This window comes from Plectropomus leopardus, chromosome 3 (assembly GCF_026936395.1).
Source record: "Plectropomus leopardus strain MGB_pleo_1.0 chromosome 3, ASM2693639v1, whole genome shotgun sequence".
Classification (NCBI taxonomy): Eukaryota; Metazoa; Chordata; class Actinopteri; order Perciformes; family Serranidae; genus Plectropomus; species Plectropomus leopardus.
In genome coordinates this window covers 21772976-21793835 of record NC_142178.1, presented here as the reverse complement: position 1 = coordinate 21793835, position 20860 = coordinate 21772976, and the positions used below count along the sequence as shown (strand labels likewise).

The 20860-nt window shown below is 40.9% G+C and overlaps 1 protein-coding gene across 1 annotated transcript in view; it reads left to right on the top strand.

The window, feature by feature from the left end:
• tll1 (tolloid-like 1) overlaps nucleotides 1–20860 on the top strand; it is a 70568-nt gene that overhangs the window by 10698 nt on the left and 39010 nt on the right. Inside the window, exons 3-4 of the mRNA XM_042485480.2 lie at nucleotides 801–1094; nucleotides 2761–3217. Of these exons, the coding sequence (XP_042341414.1) occupies nucleotides 3037–3217 (181 nt within the window). The 5' untranslated portion in view covers nucleotides 801–1094; nucleotides 2761–3036. The remainder of the gene's footprint in view (nucleotides 1–800; nucleotides 1095–2760; nucleotides 3218–20860) is intronic.

Sequence of the window (20860 nt, the reverse complement as noted above, 5' to 3'; positions counted from 1 at the left end):
AACACTGCATTAACAGTTTTTGATTGAGTCGATTTCACATGTATTTAAGATCCCACATATTCTGATGCTTCATCCTGTTTTAAAGGTCAGTAATCAGCATCTGCCTTCTTTAACGTGAAGGCTCAAAGGCAGTGAGTGTTGCCCTACCAGAGGGCAAAAAACAGTATCAAAATAGAGTTTATGAAAAAGTGCTAGTGGAGGATCCCCCGGAGTCCCAGACACAGGTCCTAACTAAGTCCCTGATGTTCTAAAATCCTAGAAATGTCCTGACATCCTAGCATCATCATAAACTCCCAGAAACCTCCTAAAGTACTTGAAATGTGCAAAAATCCTAGAAATGTCCTTAAATCCTAGAATCATCGTAAAACTCGAACATTCTAAAATCCTAGAATTGTCCTAAAATCCGAAATGTCCTAAAATCCTAGAGATGTCCTAAAATCCTAGAATCATCCTAGAATCATCAAATGTCCCAAATCGTACTAAAATCCAAGAAATGTCCTAAAATCCTAGAAATGTCCAAAAATCCTAGAATCGTCCTAAAATCCTAGAATCATCCTAAAATCTTAGAAACATCTTAAAATCCTTGCAACATGTATGGGGCTGCTGCGACTGGCCCCTGGCTTCAGCTCATTTTGCAAAAGTGGCCCTCAAGCAAAGCAAACTGAGTATCCCTGATTTACACCAACTAAACTCTCTCTCTCTCTCTCTCTCTCTGTGTGTGTGTGTGTGTGTGTGTATGTGTGTGTGTGTATGTGTGTGTGTGTGTGTGTGTGTGTGTGTGTGTGTGTGTGTGCGCGCAGCCTTCAGGGGATTTGTGTCCATGCCTCGGGGCGTGTGTAGTGGACAGCTTGCGGCTGGATTGATAGAGTGACGTCAGCGCGTCGCTACCTCTCCCCGAGGGCAGGATTAGTCGGGAGCAGCAGAGACAGCGCTCCGGTAATCTCCCGGTAATAAATGGGGGGAGACGGGCACGTTCGGAACCGCCGGTACTGAGTGACACCGGAGGACCCTGAGACTCCTGAGACCTAACTCCTGCATTAGAAGCATGATGGGTCGCTTCGTGACGCCGCAGCAAACCGACGCGCCCCGAACAGGTAAACGCAGCAGCAGGTAAGCTGTGGAGACGCAGGGTGAACTCGTCTCAGGAGGATTTACCTTGGCAAGGTGTTCACAGGCTGCACTGTCTGTCAACAACTGCTGCTGTTTTATTTTTACTGCTTGTGTCTGCCGTGTGTGTGCGTGTATAGGTTGCACTGGGGAGATTATGGGATGGTTGTTGACAACTTTACAGTGCGTGCAAAATTGAGGGAAAAGAAGTTTAACTGGTGATAAATGTTATTTTTAAAGCATCTTTGGTTTCACACACACACAAACACAGAAAAAAGGGTCCTTTACTGCACTTGTTGTGGGTGTCAGTGATGCAGTGGAGGATCGTGAACCCACCTGAACTCGGTTCATCTGTTGTTGACCGACCTACTGCTGCAAGGTTAGTGTTTATGACCGATTAGAGGAGACATCAAAGCTGAATGACAGATTGACAGACACATCTATCTATAGGCTACGTGGTTTATTGTACTCCATGGCACAGATGGATCAAAACATTTTCCAATTTTGCAGGGTTTACAGTAAAAATATGGATAGACATGAAACGCAAAATAGTTAATAAAATTTTAAGTAGAAATTGTTTGTATTTTTCCGAGACTGAAAAACATTTCCCCATCACCAATATAATTAGCATTTTGCCTCTTAATGATCACTCGTGTATTTCAGGCTGTATTTCCTTACAAGTTTGCACTGTGTGTCATGCTACTGTACTCAGTAAATCGATCTTTTCTGCCAGACAGATGGTGTTCAACGTGCTGATGCGCGCCTCTTTTTAAGCGCAAGCCCTAATTGAGCTAAATTGTCTTTAATTGCAATTAATCTTACCTCTGATCTTTTTCCATTTGTCTCTTTCTAGGACAGAAAATGAGGAGAGGAAGTACACTTGTCATGATCATAAAGGCAGCCCAGACTATAGCCTATAGCTACCTCTGGGCATTTATGGTTTGGCTGTCACCTACTTGGCACCTGCCTCTAAATAACCAGATAACACCCACTATGCACCGGGTGATGGATACTAAAACCCACAGACCAATTTGTAGCCGCCTTGTTACTTTTACCGCTACCGGTTTTTTACAGTAAGCTCACTGTATTTTATGGATCTCTGTGAGTAAAGGTCAAATGACCTGTAAAGAGCAGTGCGCGCTTCCTGCACTGTCACCGCGCTAAGATGAGAAAGGAGTCCCTGAAGTTTATTTATTACAGTGAAATGTGTGCGCTTTTTCTGCTTTGAGTGCGTGTTTGTGAGCGGGAGATGGAGAGAGAGTCTTTGCATATGAAAACGGCAGCAAATGCCCAGTGAATAGGGACAAATGAGGACAAAGAAAGTTTTGGTTCTGCACCACTTGGGTCGAACAGCGCAGCGCGCGCGTGTGTGTTTGTGTATGTGTGTGTGGGCGGTGCGCTGACTCGGGTTGAGGGTGACAGCACCACTACCGGACACAGGAGAGAGAGAGAGAGAGAGAGGAGAGAGAGAGGGGGGGGGGAAGAGAGGTTGCACTACGCGAGAGTGTGAGACAGTCAGTGCTGGTTGGAAATATGCGAAGCGGATGTTTCTTGTGTGAGCAGCAGCAGACACACCGCCGTGCGTCTTTGCGCTCAGAGATCATCCACTCCTGAGCCACTCACCGCGTCTTTCTCTCATTTTTCTCCCCACAGCAGCCTCACCTGCGAAGCCACAGCGGACAGCGGAGCTCCTCAGCGGACACTTTGCTGACTAACAGACGCACACCACAGTGTACTTTTACCATGGAGGAGAACCAGGCAGAGTAACTTACGGCAGCCTACAGTTCCCACAATCGGACTGTCAGAGAGAGGAGCGAGCTTCACAATGACCCGTTAAATTCCTGCCGTCGATGTTTTCTTTGGAGAGTGGATTGACCATCTCCTAACAGCAGAGCAGAAAGGCCTTTATCCGGTAATTTCAGTCTTCAGATGGACCGAGTGCCCTCGGCACTGGCCGCTAAGATGCGCTGGATCACGCTGATGCTTGCCGGCTTGACTTTCTGGGGCAAAGTGACTATTTGTAACTGTTTCGACTACGAGGAGCCAGACTATGATTATTATGAAGAGGAGAGAGCGGAGACCATTGACTATAAAGACCCGTGCAAAGCTGGTGAGTATTATTATTATTATTATTTACTTTTTTCCGATCTGTATTCGTAAAAAGAAAAAAAACCCACTAAAAATAAGTATTTGGTCGCGATGATCCGACCTCTTTGAACTCAGTGGCTCTGAGGTGGCACGTGTGTATGTGTGTATGAGAGATGACAGCGGCTGTGTGTGCGTATGTGTGTATGCACCCTTGTCCAGATGCCCCCTTTTCCCAATGATACACAAGCGACAGTTGTGATCCCTCGGCGTTGATCCCGCGAGTGGATGCCACGTGCAGCCCGGTGACGGTCCTGCTCAGCCCGTGTTCTCCTGAAATGCACGCGCACACATTCAGTGCGCGCATCACCTGTGAGCAGAAGTTGGGCTCTGATTGTGGCCGTAAATGTAGGTGCATTATATATGGACAGGCTGTGGATGTGCATGCAAGTACGCGTCTGGGGGTGTTTGCGCGCGCATCCAGATGTTAAATCAACCATCAAGGAAGATGAGAAACAGCTGGATTTAACTGTACCAAAACAGGCGGTGATTCTCTCTCGCTTTCTCTTTCTTTCTCTCACACACGCACACACACACACACACACACACACAGTGTGATAAAAATTTTGTTGGACCTTTAATGATCTGGGAGCTGCTGTGGAGCAACAGTGAAACCACATTGGGTCTCACAGACAGTAGACAATGCATATAATGAAAAATGGAACTTTTATACAAATTGATCATAAATGCATTTTTCAGTTGTATCAGCATTTTGTTGTCACAGATTTAAAGTGTGGTTTACACATTAAGTTTTCCCCACAGAATATTATAGCTTTTATAGGTGTGTGTCATGCCTGGTGTCTTTATTATGTGCCTTGGTGTGCTCCACCCAAATGAACTCATGTTTAAGACACAAAGCTGGAGATTCACTTAAGATTTTATGCAGTCCCTTCTGTCTCTCCGTCTCTTATTATATGTCTCATATGGCAGTATTTAATGGCGTCCGGTCCATCCACTTATTGTCGTCTTAATAATTTAAGAAATTTGCGTTGCATATGATACCTGAGTTTAGTAATAATATTTGCATGGTACTTTTTTTTGGAACATCTTCCTTTAGTTTACATTTAACAGAGTGTGTTACAATAGGAAAGGAAAGGCCAGTGTATTTATATAGCACAATAACTCATAAAAGTGCTTCAAAAGTGCTTCAAAAATTAGTCAGGTTAAGTCAAAGTTAATTATAGCCCAATAACAAAGCATACCTCAAAGGGCTGTACCACTATTAACTTTAATTCTATAAAGCCCAATATCACAAATCACAATCTGCCTTAGAGGGCGTTACAGCAAACAACATCCCTCTGTCCTTGCACCCTCACAGCAGAAAATATCAAAATCAAAAATATTGATTTATTGATGGATATCGTTTCTGAATGTGTGAAACGATTTCAATAGTCATTTTACGTGATGTCGATACACTGGTACCAGCTGCGCTTTATTCTGCTGTTCTCTGCTACCAACCAAGAAAATTGAAGGCGTCTTCATGCATTGTCATATTTATCTGTTAATAAAAAAAAATAACTTGTATGTCCTCACTGTCAAAAACGGTATCGAACAGGACTGGGCAATATAGCTAGAAATGTTATCACAATAAAAAATTTCATATTGGTCGTTATCGATACCTATCTACCAAAAAAGCCAAATCATTATTTCTTTCAAGTTTAAAGGCCGGGTTTTTGCACTTGAGTGAAAGTTGAGGAAACGATACTGTTAACTGTAGTTTAAACTGTTTTCTATTATCAGTACATGACAATGTTTTCCCAACAGCAGAACATTTTACAAATCAGAGGTAGATAAAAACAATTATAATCAAAATAATGTTATTTAGTAATACAATGAAAATATAGACAGAAAACTTACTTCTGATCAGCAGCATGTCAGACTCTTTGGACAGATGGGTTTAAAACTTTTGTAAGTGTTTCAACTGACAGTGGAAGACAAAGACAAAAGACAAAAATACCAACCATTATTAGTGTTTTCTGCACAAGTTTTGTGCCCACAGTCCGTAATTTCTGACATTTCTCAATCAAAAAATAGCAAAAGATGAACATCGAAGTAGCAATGAAAATGTCTGACATGAACAACACAGAAATCGGTATTACAGACGTGCTAATGTTTGAAAGTTTTATTCACGTTACCTTTAATCACATGGAATAACTAGTTAGTCATTCACATTGACTTGCTAACGCACCATTAGCATTAGATTAGAACATTATGTGGTGAATTCACGTCACGGTGTGACGTTATTCATGGTCAAAACAATCAGACTATAAATAACTTAATACACGTGCTAAAGATTGTTGTGAGATTAAAGGTGGCTGTTTAGCTGGTCCCATTGATGTGTGAAGAAGGTCAGTCCCCCGGGCTCGTTGTCTTCTTCCTCTCCTCCTGCTGCTGCTCAGTCTTCTTCTCCTGATTAATGGGAGGCCGTAACTGGCATTCAAGGTGCATTACTGCCCCCCTCTATGGGGTGGTGTGATATTGTGGAGCATTTTTGAATATTTGCTATATCACTATCGAGGGAAATTACACTGACATATTTATCGTTATCGTTTTATTGCCCATGCTTAGTATCGAATATGAAACTGCATCAAGATTAGAAAATGCTCTTTTACAATCACCACTCTTTATCCAGACCATGTAGTAAAGCTCAAAGAGCAGGATTACTGTTGTTTGTTAACCCTCCCTCAGTACCAGCATAAATCCTACAGAGCAGGTGGAGGAATCTGAGCCTCTCCCCTCTTGTTGCAAGAGAGATGTTGCATCGTCTTTGTCTTGAGTCTTGTTTTTGTTACACCCGTCTGACTGTGTGTGTATGCACAGATGTGCTTGTGTACACGTACACATGTTCATATGTGCTTTAATTGCACTTCTGCGGCCTTAATGTTGTCTGTGATGACATGTTGGACTGATAAGAGCTCCACCCAGAACACTGAGCGTCCACACGCTGACCAACACACATTCCTCACATACCAAATACACAAACCTGACAACCCTGGATACTGGCCAGTGTATGTTTGTGTGTGAGTGTGTTTTTATGTGCACGTTACACTGATCTCTGTGTGAGTGATTTTATGTTGATACTGCAATCACATGACTTTGTGGTTTTTAGTTATGCTGACACGGTGTGTGTGTGTGTGTGTGGGTGTGTGTGTGTGTGTGTGTGTGTGTATTTGGATTGAAGCCCGGCAGGTTACAGGGAGACAGTCAGTCTACATATGTTTGAGTAACTGAGCAACTCTTGCAGGTTAAAATAACTGAGTGAGAAAACACAGGCAATGTTTTTATTTGCTAGAAATATCAGTATACATAAAGAATTCATTCATACTTTCATGCTTTAATTTCTCACAGCAATCACATACACAAGCGTCACGTTTTCCCTAAAGGAGTTTCAGTTTCTATTTAGTGAAAATCATGTGCGCACGTTTTACTGAATTTTTATATTTTTATTTTAGTTTTTAAGGAATTTTTTTGCCTTTATTAGATATTTGACACTTGATAACTGAGAGCAACCAATAAGTTGGGAATAGAGATGGAAGGGGGGCAACATGCGGCAAATGTCCCTCTGGACTCACATTTACATGGTATGCATGTAGTGGAAGTGCAGTGTTTGTTTCTACAAACAACCAAAGAACAGCACTGACATTTCCTTTAGCTACCGAACAACATGTTATGTGACAGATTTCAAAACTCTAGTTTTAAAGCCTTAAATGTTTTATCTTACTTGTAGCATTTTCAAAACTAGGTGGATATGACAACACCACCTAGATCAAATCTTCATCTCTTCACCTCCTTCCATGAGCTTTATATGCATTCATGCAGTCTCTAATGTTCATTTCATCTCCGTCCTCCTCTTACATTCTCTTATATCTGACAAGCTTCTGAATGAGGTACTTTTATTGCATTTAGGGAGAGTTATTGATAAGAATTTAGTGATACCATTTTTTGTTATTGATTCTTCTTAGAGGTCTGATTCTTTATCAATTCTCTTATTGATTCCTCATCAGTTTTCTGTATAGGAAAAAAGTAGGCCTACATAGGTTTTCAGTGTCAATGCAACTTTTGTATTCTCTCTGAGTGAGTGACACAGTGTAGATGTTATTTAAAAACTCCTCTTCTTTTTAATCTTGTGTGCATTTCCCCTTTTTTCATTCTGTGGCCCCCACTCTAAATTTGGATGTCATTTTGGGTCTGTGAACGCAGCGCAGGTAAAACGCATCATGAGTTGTTTTTGTCACTCAGCAGCAGTTTGAGTTGTGGCGTGGATAATCGATCAGGTGATCCGGTTAGAGCTGATCAGATTGATGGATGAGAGGAGAAGCAGAGTGCAGAGTGAGTGAATGCAAACTGTTAGACCCAGCACAACAACCACAGTGTATATATATGTATATACATACATATGTATGTATGTATATATATATTTCAATAGCACTAGTAAATGATGAGTAGATGTTTTATTTTTTCATGAATGAATGTGTGGTAAACCCTGGAAGTAATCCTTCCCATTCATCACTTATGAGCCACTTTTAAAGAGGTGAATTTTTCTGAAGAGACTTTGCCATCTGCCTGTGTCTTTCTTTTTTTTCTTCTTCTTATTTTTGGAGTTTATTGGTATGTACCCTCACAGCCTTCAGGTGAGGTCGGGGCTTTATAACAAGGTAGCAACCAGGTGCCAAAACCATAAGCTGCAGGCATCCAAGAGGCACAGCACTGAAAAATACTTCATAAATAGTGAGGTGAAACACCACACGAGAGTGAATGTGGGGTTGGCTTTAACTTTCACTTTTACTAGTGTGTTTACAAACAATCCTCCTTAGCATCTTACATTTACACAACTACATCTAGATCTCCAAAATGGACCCACTCCTTCCACCCAAAGGGGAAAAAATAATTACAGTAAAAATAGGATAAATCTGTGTGTATCTTCCCAACATCTACATACACATATTGATGCACATAAACCTCTCACATTTAAATATATACACAGATATGCACACATAAATGCACCAATTGGACTCTAAACGTGTACATACATGCACAAGTTTACAGTCTTTCTTTCATATCCATACATAAATTGATAAAATAATAAACAGATGAATCAATAAAGAAGAAAAATCTTATTAGCACCACTAACATGGACTGATTTTGTTGTCAGTGTGTAAAGAGTTGGTGACTGTGTGTTCCTGCGTGTGTGCGGCTTGTAAGAATGGAAGCGCGGCCCATTCCAGGCCTGACCCTGTGGCATCGGTCTGAGAGGTTGGTATTCCGCCTCCTGTTTTTGCTGTTAAAACACAAGGGGAATATTTGGCTGTCTGCTTATCTCCTCCGAGTCCCGCACTGGTAGACAGGAGAACACACACTTCCAGGCCTTTGTGAAGTGATTTCCCTGCGCGAACACACACATGTACACAGACGTACACACTCACTACGCACACACACACGCAGAGCTCCCTCCATTCACCCGCGCTTATCTCTTCCTGGTTGTCTGCATCCTGCTACTCAGCTGGAGATGACACACACACGCGCACGCACATAAACACTCGTAGGGACGTGCACGAGCTCGTACGCTCACTCAAGAGTCATTCATGCTTCCTTCCAAATCACTGTTCTCATAAAATGCTCACACAAACGGAGTGAAAGCTAAACAAACCACGATGTCCGAGTGAAGCTGTGGGTCATTTCTTCAGGAGTGACCCGGGAGACTAACTGCCTGTTCTTCAAATACAATAGTGGAGTGTCACAGGAGCATGCCGTATAGTACAATACATAATGTATGTGTTCACATGGGTGTACGTCCCTGAACACAGATAACAGGATTTACAGTAAGAGTTCATGCAGCAATAATTGTGGAAACAAAACAAAAAGATTAACATTATGATTTCAAAGCAACTTCAAAAATCGAGAGAAGTGTTTTTATTCTCATCTTGGACAATCTGAACCTCTCTGTCTATGATGTAGCTTGACTGCAGTAATTATTTTCTTGTCTCCACACGGGGGTCGGAGAGCCAAGTCAGGTAAAATAGTTGACAGTGATTTAGTGTCGAGTTTATGAGCGCTTAAGTAACATGAATAGTTACATCACAGTTTCCATGTGGAGCTTGAACCAGGACCTTCCACTTCAGGGACGATCTCCACCCAGCTGCCTACATGAAGTAGTTTACGTTGACTGAAATTCATTCTGTCATACAGATTAATGCTGACTGCATATTACTGCACGTGTTTGAAATTTAGTTGTAGAGTGATCTGTATCCAAACATTTTCAGTCTAGTTGCTGTGCTTCCATTTGAGTGGTTTCAACCTTTGTAGGGTCTGAGGCACCTTGATGAACACATTGGTGCATTTTGCTGTTTGTGTGTCTGAAAACTTTAAATTGCACAGTGGTTTGTGTAGAAGTATGTTGTAAAGCAGACATTTTAGGCTGTATTTTATGGCTTTCGAAATAGTTGTGATAACAATGCAATAACTCCAAAGTTTAAAATACCCTGAAAGCATCTTTTGACTAATTTAAGGGGAGCTTAAAAATATACAAATGTTTGGTACCTCTGTAGTGTTTTCCCTAGGATTTTTTTCAGCTGCAAGACATTTAGTGCGTCCACTGACACGAGAAGGGCTTTAGACATATATTTGTACACAGTGTAGGAGTTAAAATACATAGAATAAAATGTTTACCATACCTGATAAGCTGTAACTAACACCTCAGTGACAGGCAGATGAGCTGGATGTCAGGTCACACTGTGCTCTAACTGGATCTGAGCGTCAGACTGTCGCGCCACATTGTACCACATCGTGTTACATCGAACGCTTTCTGTCCAAACTGCATCTGTTAAAATGGAACTCCGTCACATCATGTAAACGAACCACTTACCTATCAGCTGTGCACTTGTAACCACTGAAAAGATGCGTTAAAACTCATTATTCATATTCACAACAACACTATCACGGGTAACTTACAGATATCATTGTAGCTTTCACACCACAGCTTTTGTGTTGATAAGTGGCTGATGGATTGTAGCACGCTTGTCTGGGGGTGTTTCTGATTTCAACATTTTTTTCAGCACTGAATTGCCACTGTTGGACTATCAAGTGTTGAGCCCTGACAACTATCATTTACGTTTTCAAACTGTTTTTTAAAAAGGGAGGTTGCAAGCTATCAAGCGTGATATGACTATAATATTTTATTTCACCAGTCAGTTGAACAAACCATTAAACACAAAAACAATGGCTTGTACATAGCAGAGGGTAATATATAACAGTTTGGGTTTCCTCACCTCTCACCTCAGTAGCTTAGCCTGCAGACTTTTGAGACACATTTGTTGTTTAGACACCGTCACTCACAGAGAAGGCAACATGTTGCCACACTGCTGACGTAAGGGAAGCAGGAGTATTTTCTAGTTTTGTTTCTCAGTTGTCTTCAACTTCAGCAGTAACTATGGTGTCCAAAAATTGTACACCTACAGACTAATGCTAGAGGTAAACTCTGCTGTGTTTTTTCTTCAAACACACGGAAATATGATCTTTTTAAAACAAAAAGTTTCCACACAGTAGACACATCTCCTCTCTTATGGCGCTCATCTGGTGCATCTTCGGTCTCTTTTTTTATCTGTCATCTCTCTTCTCTGATCTTGAATGCACTGAAGCAGCAGAGGCTCTCTCAGCTAATGAGAGGCTGTTACCCTAACTAGCTAGCTAGCAAGCTGCACCCAGCATGCCCTTCAGCAGAGTAATTTTGCAAATGTACAATTTCAGTCTAATGAGTTGTTCATGTGCCACATGATGTTGTGTGTCTGGCTGTTTGTGGGCTACTTGGAAAGTAAGTTGTGGGTTATTAATTTTTAGGTTACAAAGATAACCCTTAGTAAGAAGGGTATGCAGTTAATAACAATCCCGTCTCAGTATGCAGCCTTGCTTGTCACCACAGGCGCTCCCTGCGGTAATTTCCCTGCTTAAGTGTGGTAGCCAGAGTCTCAGCCATGTGTCGGTATGATGGTGTATGAAATATTCATATCATAAGCAGATTTAGAACCGGTATATAGAATAAACCGGTGCCGCCCAGCACTGTATGAGCTCCAGATATGTGAGAAAAAAGAAATAACACTTTCCAAGTATTTTGGTCTTTTGGGATTCAGCTGGCATTGAAGTGACCGCGGGTGTTCAAACAGCTCTTTCTGATGTAAGTTTAACCAACGCTCTTGTATTCTATCAGCGCATCAGGTGTACCGTAAATGGCTAAATGTGTGTGTACCCATGTATACTGCATGTGGGTTTTTGAGTTTTTCAATCAGAGTGAAACCCACCATGTCGTGACAGTGAGCTGCAGCTACTGTTCACCCCTTCCCCCATCCCTCAGTAGGAAGGAAACTAGAGCAATGTGTGTATGTGTGTGTGTTTGACACAGTGGCTGTGTGTGAGCCAGAGGACGAGCGGTCTCACTCATATTATATTAAACAGGATTTTCCCGAGCAGAGTGCTCCTGCCACTGAGCTTCCGAAGTCGTCTTCAGGATTCCCGCCTCAGCACAAACTCTGCGGCCGCGCTGAGAGCCGACTGTTTGTTTTGGAGCATCATTGTTCCGGAGCTGCAGAAGCCATGAGTCAGCACCGCCATCACTCCACCCACCTGCCACGCATTGCTCAATTATTAAATGTCTGGCTGCTTTTATGTCACCTAGCTTTTCCTGATGGTATTTATAGCAGCAAAATGATTCGCATACACCCGTTATTGCCTGAGGAAAAACCTTCACAGTCAAACTTTTTTTTTTTCAGCTGTCCCTAGTATTGTAGGAACCGAGCTTTGGTCAAAAAATAAAGCCACCTGACACCACATGATGCACAACCACATACTCCTAGCAATGTCCACTAGGTTGATATTTCAGCAAGAAGCAAGCCTTACTGTGTTTGTCGTGCAAATGTGCAGAGACGGTATTGCTTGTGCAGTTATCTAGACGTGAACTTACCTTCACCTTTTATCCAAAATACCTCTTTACTTTACAGAGAATTATGGGGAGTCCCAGACATTTAGCCTCTGTAGGAACGGGGCATCGGCTGTATCAAGGTGTTATGGTGCACCAGGATATTTAGAAATCCTGAGTTTGATTATAAATACAGTCAAAATACAGACTCTCATCTTACTATTAACGTCATACCAGAGAGGCTTTACTGAGGATGTTGTACATAAAGTTTGCATCACGTGCCCTGGAGGTTATGCCCAGGCCACACTGCATGTGTGAGCACTGTCTGATACTGTCATATACCGTATACCCCGGTGAAATTCCAGGACGGTATGAAGGTATGAAAAAAGTAGATACTGCCCAAGCCCAGTAGGAACCTTTCAAGCTGTTGAGGTCATATGTGGGTCATTAGTCTACCTGGCTGTCACTTTTAGAGTCACATGATTCAAGGCAAAACATCTTTCAAGGAACCAAGCTATGTTTTGTGTCAGCACCTAAAGAAAATATGAATGATATTAGAGCAGTGAGAATGAACTGCAAATTCACTCGTTTCCTTGTAGGAAATGCTTGCCTGTTATGGGAGCGTATTGCTGCCACTCAAGAATATAAAAGTACGGATCAGTATTACGTTATAACGTCATACGTTCATTGTTATAACATGATATTTTCACACTGTAACGTGATAATTTATAAGTATAAGTATCACGTTATAACATATGTTTATTGTTAGTTAGCAGAAATAGTCAGTGAAAATGGTGTTTTGAGGATTATATTGACTCTATACCACTTTTTACTGCAGTTTAAAAGTCTCCCAGTCACAGAGATGAGGAAATACAAATACGTCTGTATTAACGTCGGTAATTTCTTACTAAAACATTGGGGCAAAGGCAGTGAGCAGCTTGGTGAGAAATGTCCCACAAGTTGCAAGAAAGTAATAAAAGGTGACAAGAACATTACCAAAAAATAAGTTTTAAGAGAGAAGGGAGGATAACTAGACAGTTATCCAAAAATAAAAAACAGGGAACCTTTTCCTGAAAATTATATTCAGAGTTATAATAATTTTATATTTAAAATCCTTGGGGCGCCCAGTAGCTTAGTTGGTAGAACGGGCACCCCATGAACAGAGGCTTCATCCTTGCTGCAGTGGCTGTGGGTTTGAATCCAGCCTTTTATTGCATGTCATCCCCCTCTCTCCTCCCTTCACACTAAAGTTGTGTTATAAAATAAAGCGAAAAGCCTCAAAAATAATGTTAAAAAAATTGTGATGGAAAAATATGATTAAATATCTAAATTAAATTAGTTTTTAGCACTTGTTTGAGGTAATAGTTTTATTTATTTTGAGCTTTTCTGGTGCATTTTCAAGTAATTTTCTTGTAACTATTTTACTAATTTCTTGCTCATTTTTGGGGCAGTTGCTCGTTGCCTTCTCCCTATGTTTTTGAAAGAAATAAAGCTAATTTGCTCAGGTTTCAAAAGGTTAAAGTGAAAGTTAAACAGTTCTCTAATGAGTGCGGCTATGCAGTTGAACCTGATGTACAGACTGGAGGATATTTAGAAAGCAGGACTGTCGGCCATCCTCACAACGTAATTGTTCTCTGGTATAAATCTCTCATTTGATCTGATTAATGTATGAGCCTGTTGCCCGCCAGCCCCCCCCCAGGTGCACACCCAGGACACACTGCACTGATGGTTAAATGGAGCCATGATCGCGTCGCGTCACAATGTCTGGCCAAAGCCATGACCTGCTGGAGAGGAATCTCAGTGTCACAGTAATGTGATTAGGAGGTTACACCAGCTCTCTCTCTATCTCTGTGTGTGCGTGTGTGCGTGTGTGTGTCATATGATATTGTTATTTCATCTCATACCAAACATTTCTTTGCCTGTTATCCCCTTCAGTTTATGTGGTAAAAGACTCATAGAGTGTGTGCTCTTGAAGTTAGAGATGATCTTTTCACTGAGTATTACAATTACGTCTGATATAAATTTCAATGACAAACTAAGAGATTTCTTTTGTGTTTTGTAAAGTAACTTAATGACCTTTTTATTTTAAATAATCTTTTCACCTTTATTTTTGCTATTACTCAAAAAATTGTCATTTTAATTCAGAATTATATTTTGGGGTGCGCTCCTCAACGGGCCCCTCTGATGTGCTCTTGTCTACGACAGGACACAGTTTGATTAAAGGTGATTTATGTTTCATAAATATAAAGATAAATAGTTCTTTTTAGGAACTGACAGTATTACCCTGTTAGTTGGTTTTGTTTATGACCAGTCTGGGCTTTATTTACAGGTTGTTTCAGATGTCCAGTGGTTCTCCTTACTGCTCTGTCATTGGTAATTAGCTGCGTTCATGCTTGAAGAAACTTTGCCTGTCCGAATCTGTAAACACACACACATTGTATGCTCTTTTGTTTGCGATTGTTTCATCTTATGTCACAGAGGTCCCAAGGACCCCGTCTTCTTTCTCTCTCTCTCTCTCTCGCTGTAACACACACATGTGCAGGAGGTGGGGTGAACTTTAAGAACTTGGACTGAGCTTCAACATTTTTCTTATTCTTTTGTGTAGAGAAAGTACATTTCTGACTAATTAAATGACTGACTCCTACATCTCTTCACATTGCAACTTCTTACTTATGCCAAATGCCATCTTAAATACCCACAGAGAAAACCATAAATCAAGTACTACTTAAAGTGATGTGAGTTTTCAGATTCCTCCATTGGTAGATGTGGTTAACTTCTCCTCAAACTCCTCAAACCATTTGTAGCATGATTCAGCCCAGTATGACCAGGAATAAATGTTGGATGATTTCTTATGATATACTGTATATGTTTAATGCCATCGGCATAGCTTTAATTTACCAATTTTGTCTCCAATACTCATACCTACTTTAATTACTTACATTGCAGTGTCTTACATTCCTGTTTATAGTTGAGTTTAAAAGAAAAGTAGACCCACCAGTCACAACACAACAGAGTGAAACCACACAAATGTAAAATAATGCTTCCATACTTAATTAAAGAAATGATTCCTTCGAGAGTAAATAGTAGAATAGCAAGTATATATTGCCAACAAATTTAAAGCACCAAAAAATTTAAATAAATAAACCTGTATGAACTTTTCAACATTCTGGTACATTACTGCCTCTCAGGTTTAAGACCGAATGCACCTTTGAACAAAAATGTACTTTACTTGTCAAACACTTCAGACTAACTGGGCAGATACCCAGTCATAATGGGGTGGCACCTGTGGCGGCCAGTCAGATTTCAGGAGTGGCCCATGCAACCCCAGGCCACTCCCAAGAGTCAGGGTGTAGAGAACTTTAAACACATACCACTGTCCAACTAAAGTTAGCGAGTGTGCACTGGTTTTCTAAACACGGGTAAATCTGCTAAATATGAGCGATTGGCTGTATTCCCACTGCCACTGAACTCATCATGGGAGAGCGAGTCTGCCTCTGTCAGCTGGCCTGTATGTGTGTGCGTGTGTGTGCGTGCGTGTGTGATGTCTTATTGGTGTGTCTGTGTGATGTTACGGACAGGCAGGAGAACAGGTAAACAGTAGACAGCAGCAAGAACTGAGGTGTTTGAGTACTTTTCAGTGGTTTCTTTTTATTTATCTCTTACTTATTCAGTCTCTCTTTCAAACTCGGTGCAGACTAATTTTGAACAATATTTAAGCACAGCTTAAACTGCTTTAAGCACATTAATCAGTGACAGTGCATCATTGCATCTCACCAGTTAAGGAGCTGAAATTACCGTGTTCACCCGGGCGTTGCCCTCAAAGTTGATCAGAGCTGGAGGCGATAAAAACTGTCAACTGCAGAGTCATTTGACCCAGGTGTGAATGCTGATTGGACCCATTGTGGAGCATCACTGTAAAGGCTAACTCAGCTTGGTTGTATGTTATCCTTTTTGTTGTGCTGTACATCTTTGGGATGTGCATTTTTGTAACCATGCTTGTGGCAGTGAGCCTAAACTGCACAAACCTGTAGTTGCTCACAAAGGGTTAATATGGATCAAGCAGCTTGCACAACAATTGCTTTTGGAGAAAATCCTCAAACAGGGCCAAGATAATCTCTTTTTAATATTACAGTACATTCACAGTCACAGTTATATACAATATAATAATATCACACGAGTAGAACAGCTCATACACATGCACATGTTCACACACACTTGCACACACACACACACACACACACACACACACACACACACCTTCGCCCACCTACAGTGTGACCTTTTATTTGCTTAATGAGGAGCTTAGTGAGATGTGTGTGTGTGTGTGTGTGTGTGTGTGTGTGTGTGTTAGATACACCCCAGCGAGTACAGCATGAGTACAGAACTCAGCAGTGTATAATTCTCTGCACTGCATAGTTCTGTAGCAAGCAAATCCCTTACAGTAACAAATAATATGAGAAATATGTCCAAAAGAGTGTTGATCCTGCGGCTGGGTCAATATGCTTATCTCCTGAACTGATACTTTCAGAATACAACAATATCAAAACTGCCCTCCACTTACTGATCGTATTTTTTTTTGTAATTTAAAATAGGTAAAATTGATCCAACTTGATTCGCTCAGCCCCTTGTCCCGTTCTCTGTGTTTATCAGACCACCAATAAGACAAGAAGTAGCGAGCTAACGCTCATCGTGGACCTGCCACTCCACAACCTGTCACTGTGGACTGCAACACCAGTAGGGCAGAAGCTCCAGACACGGACCTTCAGTCACAGCAGACTGGGTCTAATTTGTGTAACAGCAGCCACAGGAAGTTTTGGGAGATCTGGGATCAGACTACCGAGGCTGCGGTTTGCACTCGTTGAATTTGAGTTGGTATAGCCACTACCTCAGGTCTGTGTCCTCTGGCTGTCTATTTTTTCAACTTTTTAGCTTAGTTGTCCTTGAAACAAATTTGACACCATGTAACTCATAGACTACCACAATAAAAGCTGTAACTTCTCTGTGCACATTTAGAACAAATCTGAATATACTAAAACTTCTGTAGGCTATATATTTTCTCATTTTCCTCCAGCTGTGATCAATTCAGCCACTGCAGCACTCTCACTTGCAGCAATGGAAACAATATATTTTTCAACAGTGGAGTCTGGTACCGGACTTAGTTTGAGAGGAAACCACCAAAGTAGGTTCAGAAAGTTTTCTTTAAAAAAAAAAAAACTCAAAACAGTTGGGATTGTCTCCAAGATTGTCTGTTTTTTAGGTACTTAATTGCAGTGTTTCTTTTAACATCTCCCAAATATTTTGCACAAGTCATTACATGTTTTTATGCTTTTTGTGTAAATTAAAGCTTCATACATAAAGGCAAGCAACCATACAAAAATAAGAAAGGATAAAGTAGTTATCACCCTCATCTTTATTAATAATAACAAAAACAACAACATTAAAGCTTTAAAAAAAAAGAAATACATTTTAAAAGTGGGAAAGTGTGTGTGTGTGTGTGTGTGGCTGGATGGGATGTGTTAATTCATACCTGTCTAATGCAGAGTGTCATTTCATGTACGCTGCTGTTTGGATATAATTTGTTCCATTTCTTAAACTGGCCTCTGATTGAGAAAGTTTTAGTTTTTTTTCCATTTCAAGAATATGTTCTATTGTTGTTATCCATAAATTTAGTTTGGGTGTGATTGGAAAATGCCCTCGATTCCTGCTTCATCTGCAAATTATGTCTTAATGGGCAGTCGTGCATTTGGATGAAAATTTTTATAATTCAGCTGTCTTTCTCTCACACACACACACACACACACACACACACACAGACAGACACACTCAGTCATACAGAGTCACTTTTGTTAGCAGGCTGCCAAGTAAACTTTCAGAAAGCCGACATCAGTCCTGTTCGCCTAAGAAGTTGATCAATACAACACAAAAAAATCTGTTTGCTCTCCAAACAGCCACTATGTTGGGAGGTGCCTGATGCATGTGAGGGAAATGAGCCTCTCAGTTTGTGTTTGGTGCATTATTCCTCTCTCTTTCTCTCTCTCTGTGTGTGTGTGTGCGTGTGTGTGGGTGTGTGTGTGTGTGTGTTTGCTGCAGTGCCCCTGCTGAAGGGCGAACAGTAAGGCCCTGGTCAGCATGATGTAGGTCTCCTGGGATGTCCTGGGGTTTTTGGATCAATACTTTTCCTCCTGCATCTCCCTGCCTCACTGTCCTCACCCCTCCTCACCCACTGGCTTGACTTTGGGCTATTTATGGTATCTCTATGGATTAACAAGACCCCAACAATCAATGGGCCAAACTTACTATCACTGTATTCTCCCTCTTTATCGCACTTTGTATCTCTGCTTGTGTCAGCTCCTTTTTCTCTGGAAAACTTTTAGTCTTTGTCGTTTCTCTTTTTGTCCTGAAATATCTGGAACTACTCGGTGTGTAATGTCACAAACACCCATCTCAGATAGAGACAAAAGCCAGGGGAATATCATTTCTAATGCAGGTGCACTATGACGCGGTCTATGTTTATACCAGAATTCAAACAGAAAATGACATTTTCTGGTGAAGTACGAGTCTCTTGAGGTGTTAAGTGGATTCTTTTTTTGCACCCAATTGGTAGTTTTTATGTGCTATGACAACACTTTGGCACAGTTTGCAGTAGACGGGGAGTATCTGTAGAAATTGTGTAGCCCACAGTGCAATATGTACCAACGCCTGTTCAGACCACATCTTAGCAGAAGTGCTGTTTTATTAGTACAAGTGTTATTTTTAAGGGTCTACATGACAAAGTCACACCAACATCAACCTCTACAGAGTCAAATAAAGCTCTTTTATAGATGTCGGGATGACTGCTTCACTTTTCGACCAGTGACTCACTGAATCCAGCCTTTTAAGTAAAAACAGGACACAAGGGAAAAACATTTTATCATGCTACAAAGTTTGTTACATCTGCACATTTCATCACTGTTTTTGACATTAAAAATCAAACAATAAATGACAATAACTGATGTTATTGGTTGTGATTGATGCCTACCTGGACATCACCAAATGATAACTGGTTTCTTCTGATCAAACCTATCTTAAACCTGCACTTGTGCCAGCTGTGTGATAGTATACCTGCTTATGAAATTACCAAAAACCTGTTGGTCATGTTCAAGTCTGTTTGCAGCATTTACCCATACCAGCATCTGTGTGCACTTGTACTGCTTGTACTTTATACATGCACTTTGATCCTTGCAAACATGCCACTGAAGATACAGTATAATTAATTATTCATGACAAAATAATCCTTTAATGGCATCAGCTGAATTGCAGAATGACAGAAAAGTAATGACGAACTGCTGCCATAATTTAATGCTTTGACTTGTCTTAAATGAAACTAAACTGAATATTTTTTTCAAGTGGTTATGTCTTACGCCTACAATCTCAGGCACACAGCTGGGCAGTACAGTGGTGTACATGATGTTACAGAAGTGCATCTTTAACTGATTCACTGTGGACAGAGAAACTTTTACAGTAGCACCACAGTGTTAAGCCTAAATATTGTAGAGGTAATATTTTAACTGGACATTATGACCGGAGAGATATAAATATGTCTGGACCTTAATAGATTATTCTGGTCCAAAGCAGAATCAAAAGTTGGAGCGCAGCAGGGCTGGTGAGAAAGCTGCTTGTTGTGTGACAGAGAGGAACGGAGAGACGGAGAGATAAGGTGTAAACTGGATAATTGCACAATGTTTCTTTAAAATATAACAACTTACTCACAACGGTGCTTTGTTACTTTATGACCTGAACTTCCTGAAACCGGCAATATTTTCAAGAAAACTTACCTGAACCGCCCGATCCGCGGGTCAACCTGCAGCCTGTGGGACCCACAGGCTGCAGGTTGACCTGCATCACGTCACTACATTAATGTGCTCTTTAGCAACATTTCAACGACAGCTCAGCAATAACGTAGCTGGTCACGGTGTTGCCATGTTCACACTTGTAGTGTGAACATGGCATAAGTCTTAGTATGGTCTTTAAAACAGATACATAATATATTGGTCTGATGTACTGCCAAATTAATAAAAACATGAATGGAGAAGGCCCATGGTAGTCAAATGAACATTCAGTTCAATGGCACGCGCCCCCAAAACTTGTGTTCACTGTGGCATTGTGTTGTGCACTAAAACTGTACATTTGATAGTGCCTTTTTATGACCATCGCAAGGTTAGCATGTTTACTAATTATGCTGTTTGATCAGCATCTTGATCAGCTGCACCTGTCAGGTGGATGGAATATCACTAACACGGATTTGCAAAAATTTGCTACCACATTTTGAGAGACATATCTATTGAGTGCATAAAGAAGTCTTAGATCTTTAACTTGATTCTTCAAAAAATTGAAGCAAGAACTAAAGTTTAAATTTGTATCCAGTGTATAACAGATAATAATAGATACTTGACAGCAGCTCTAACCTTTAGATCAGAGGTTATTCTCATATCCATCTGACCAATATATCATACACCACCATTTAACAGCACACACTCCCAGTCCGTATATGATATCATGATTTGTAAACCATCTGTGGTCATTGTGGTGTTCTCCTCACTGCAACAATAGCTCACAGTCGAGCACAATGGCACCCTGACCCCCCATTTCCTTTAGTGGCAATCCTGATTAGCTAAGTGACAAGCTTCTCCCATGCCATTGTTAATGTATTAGTGTCTTGAGTCC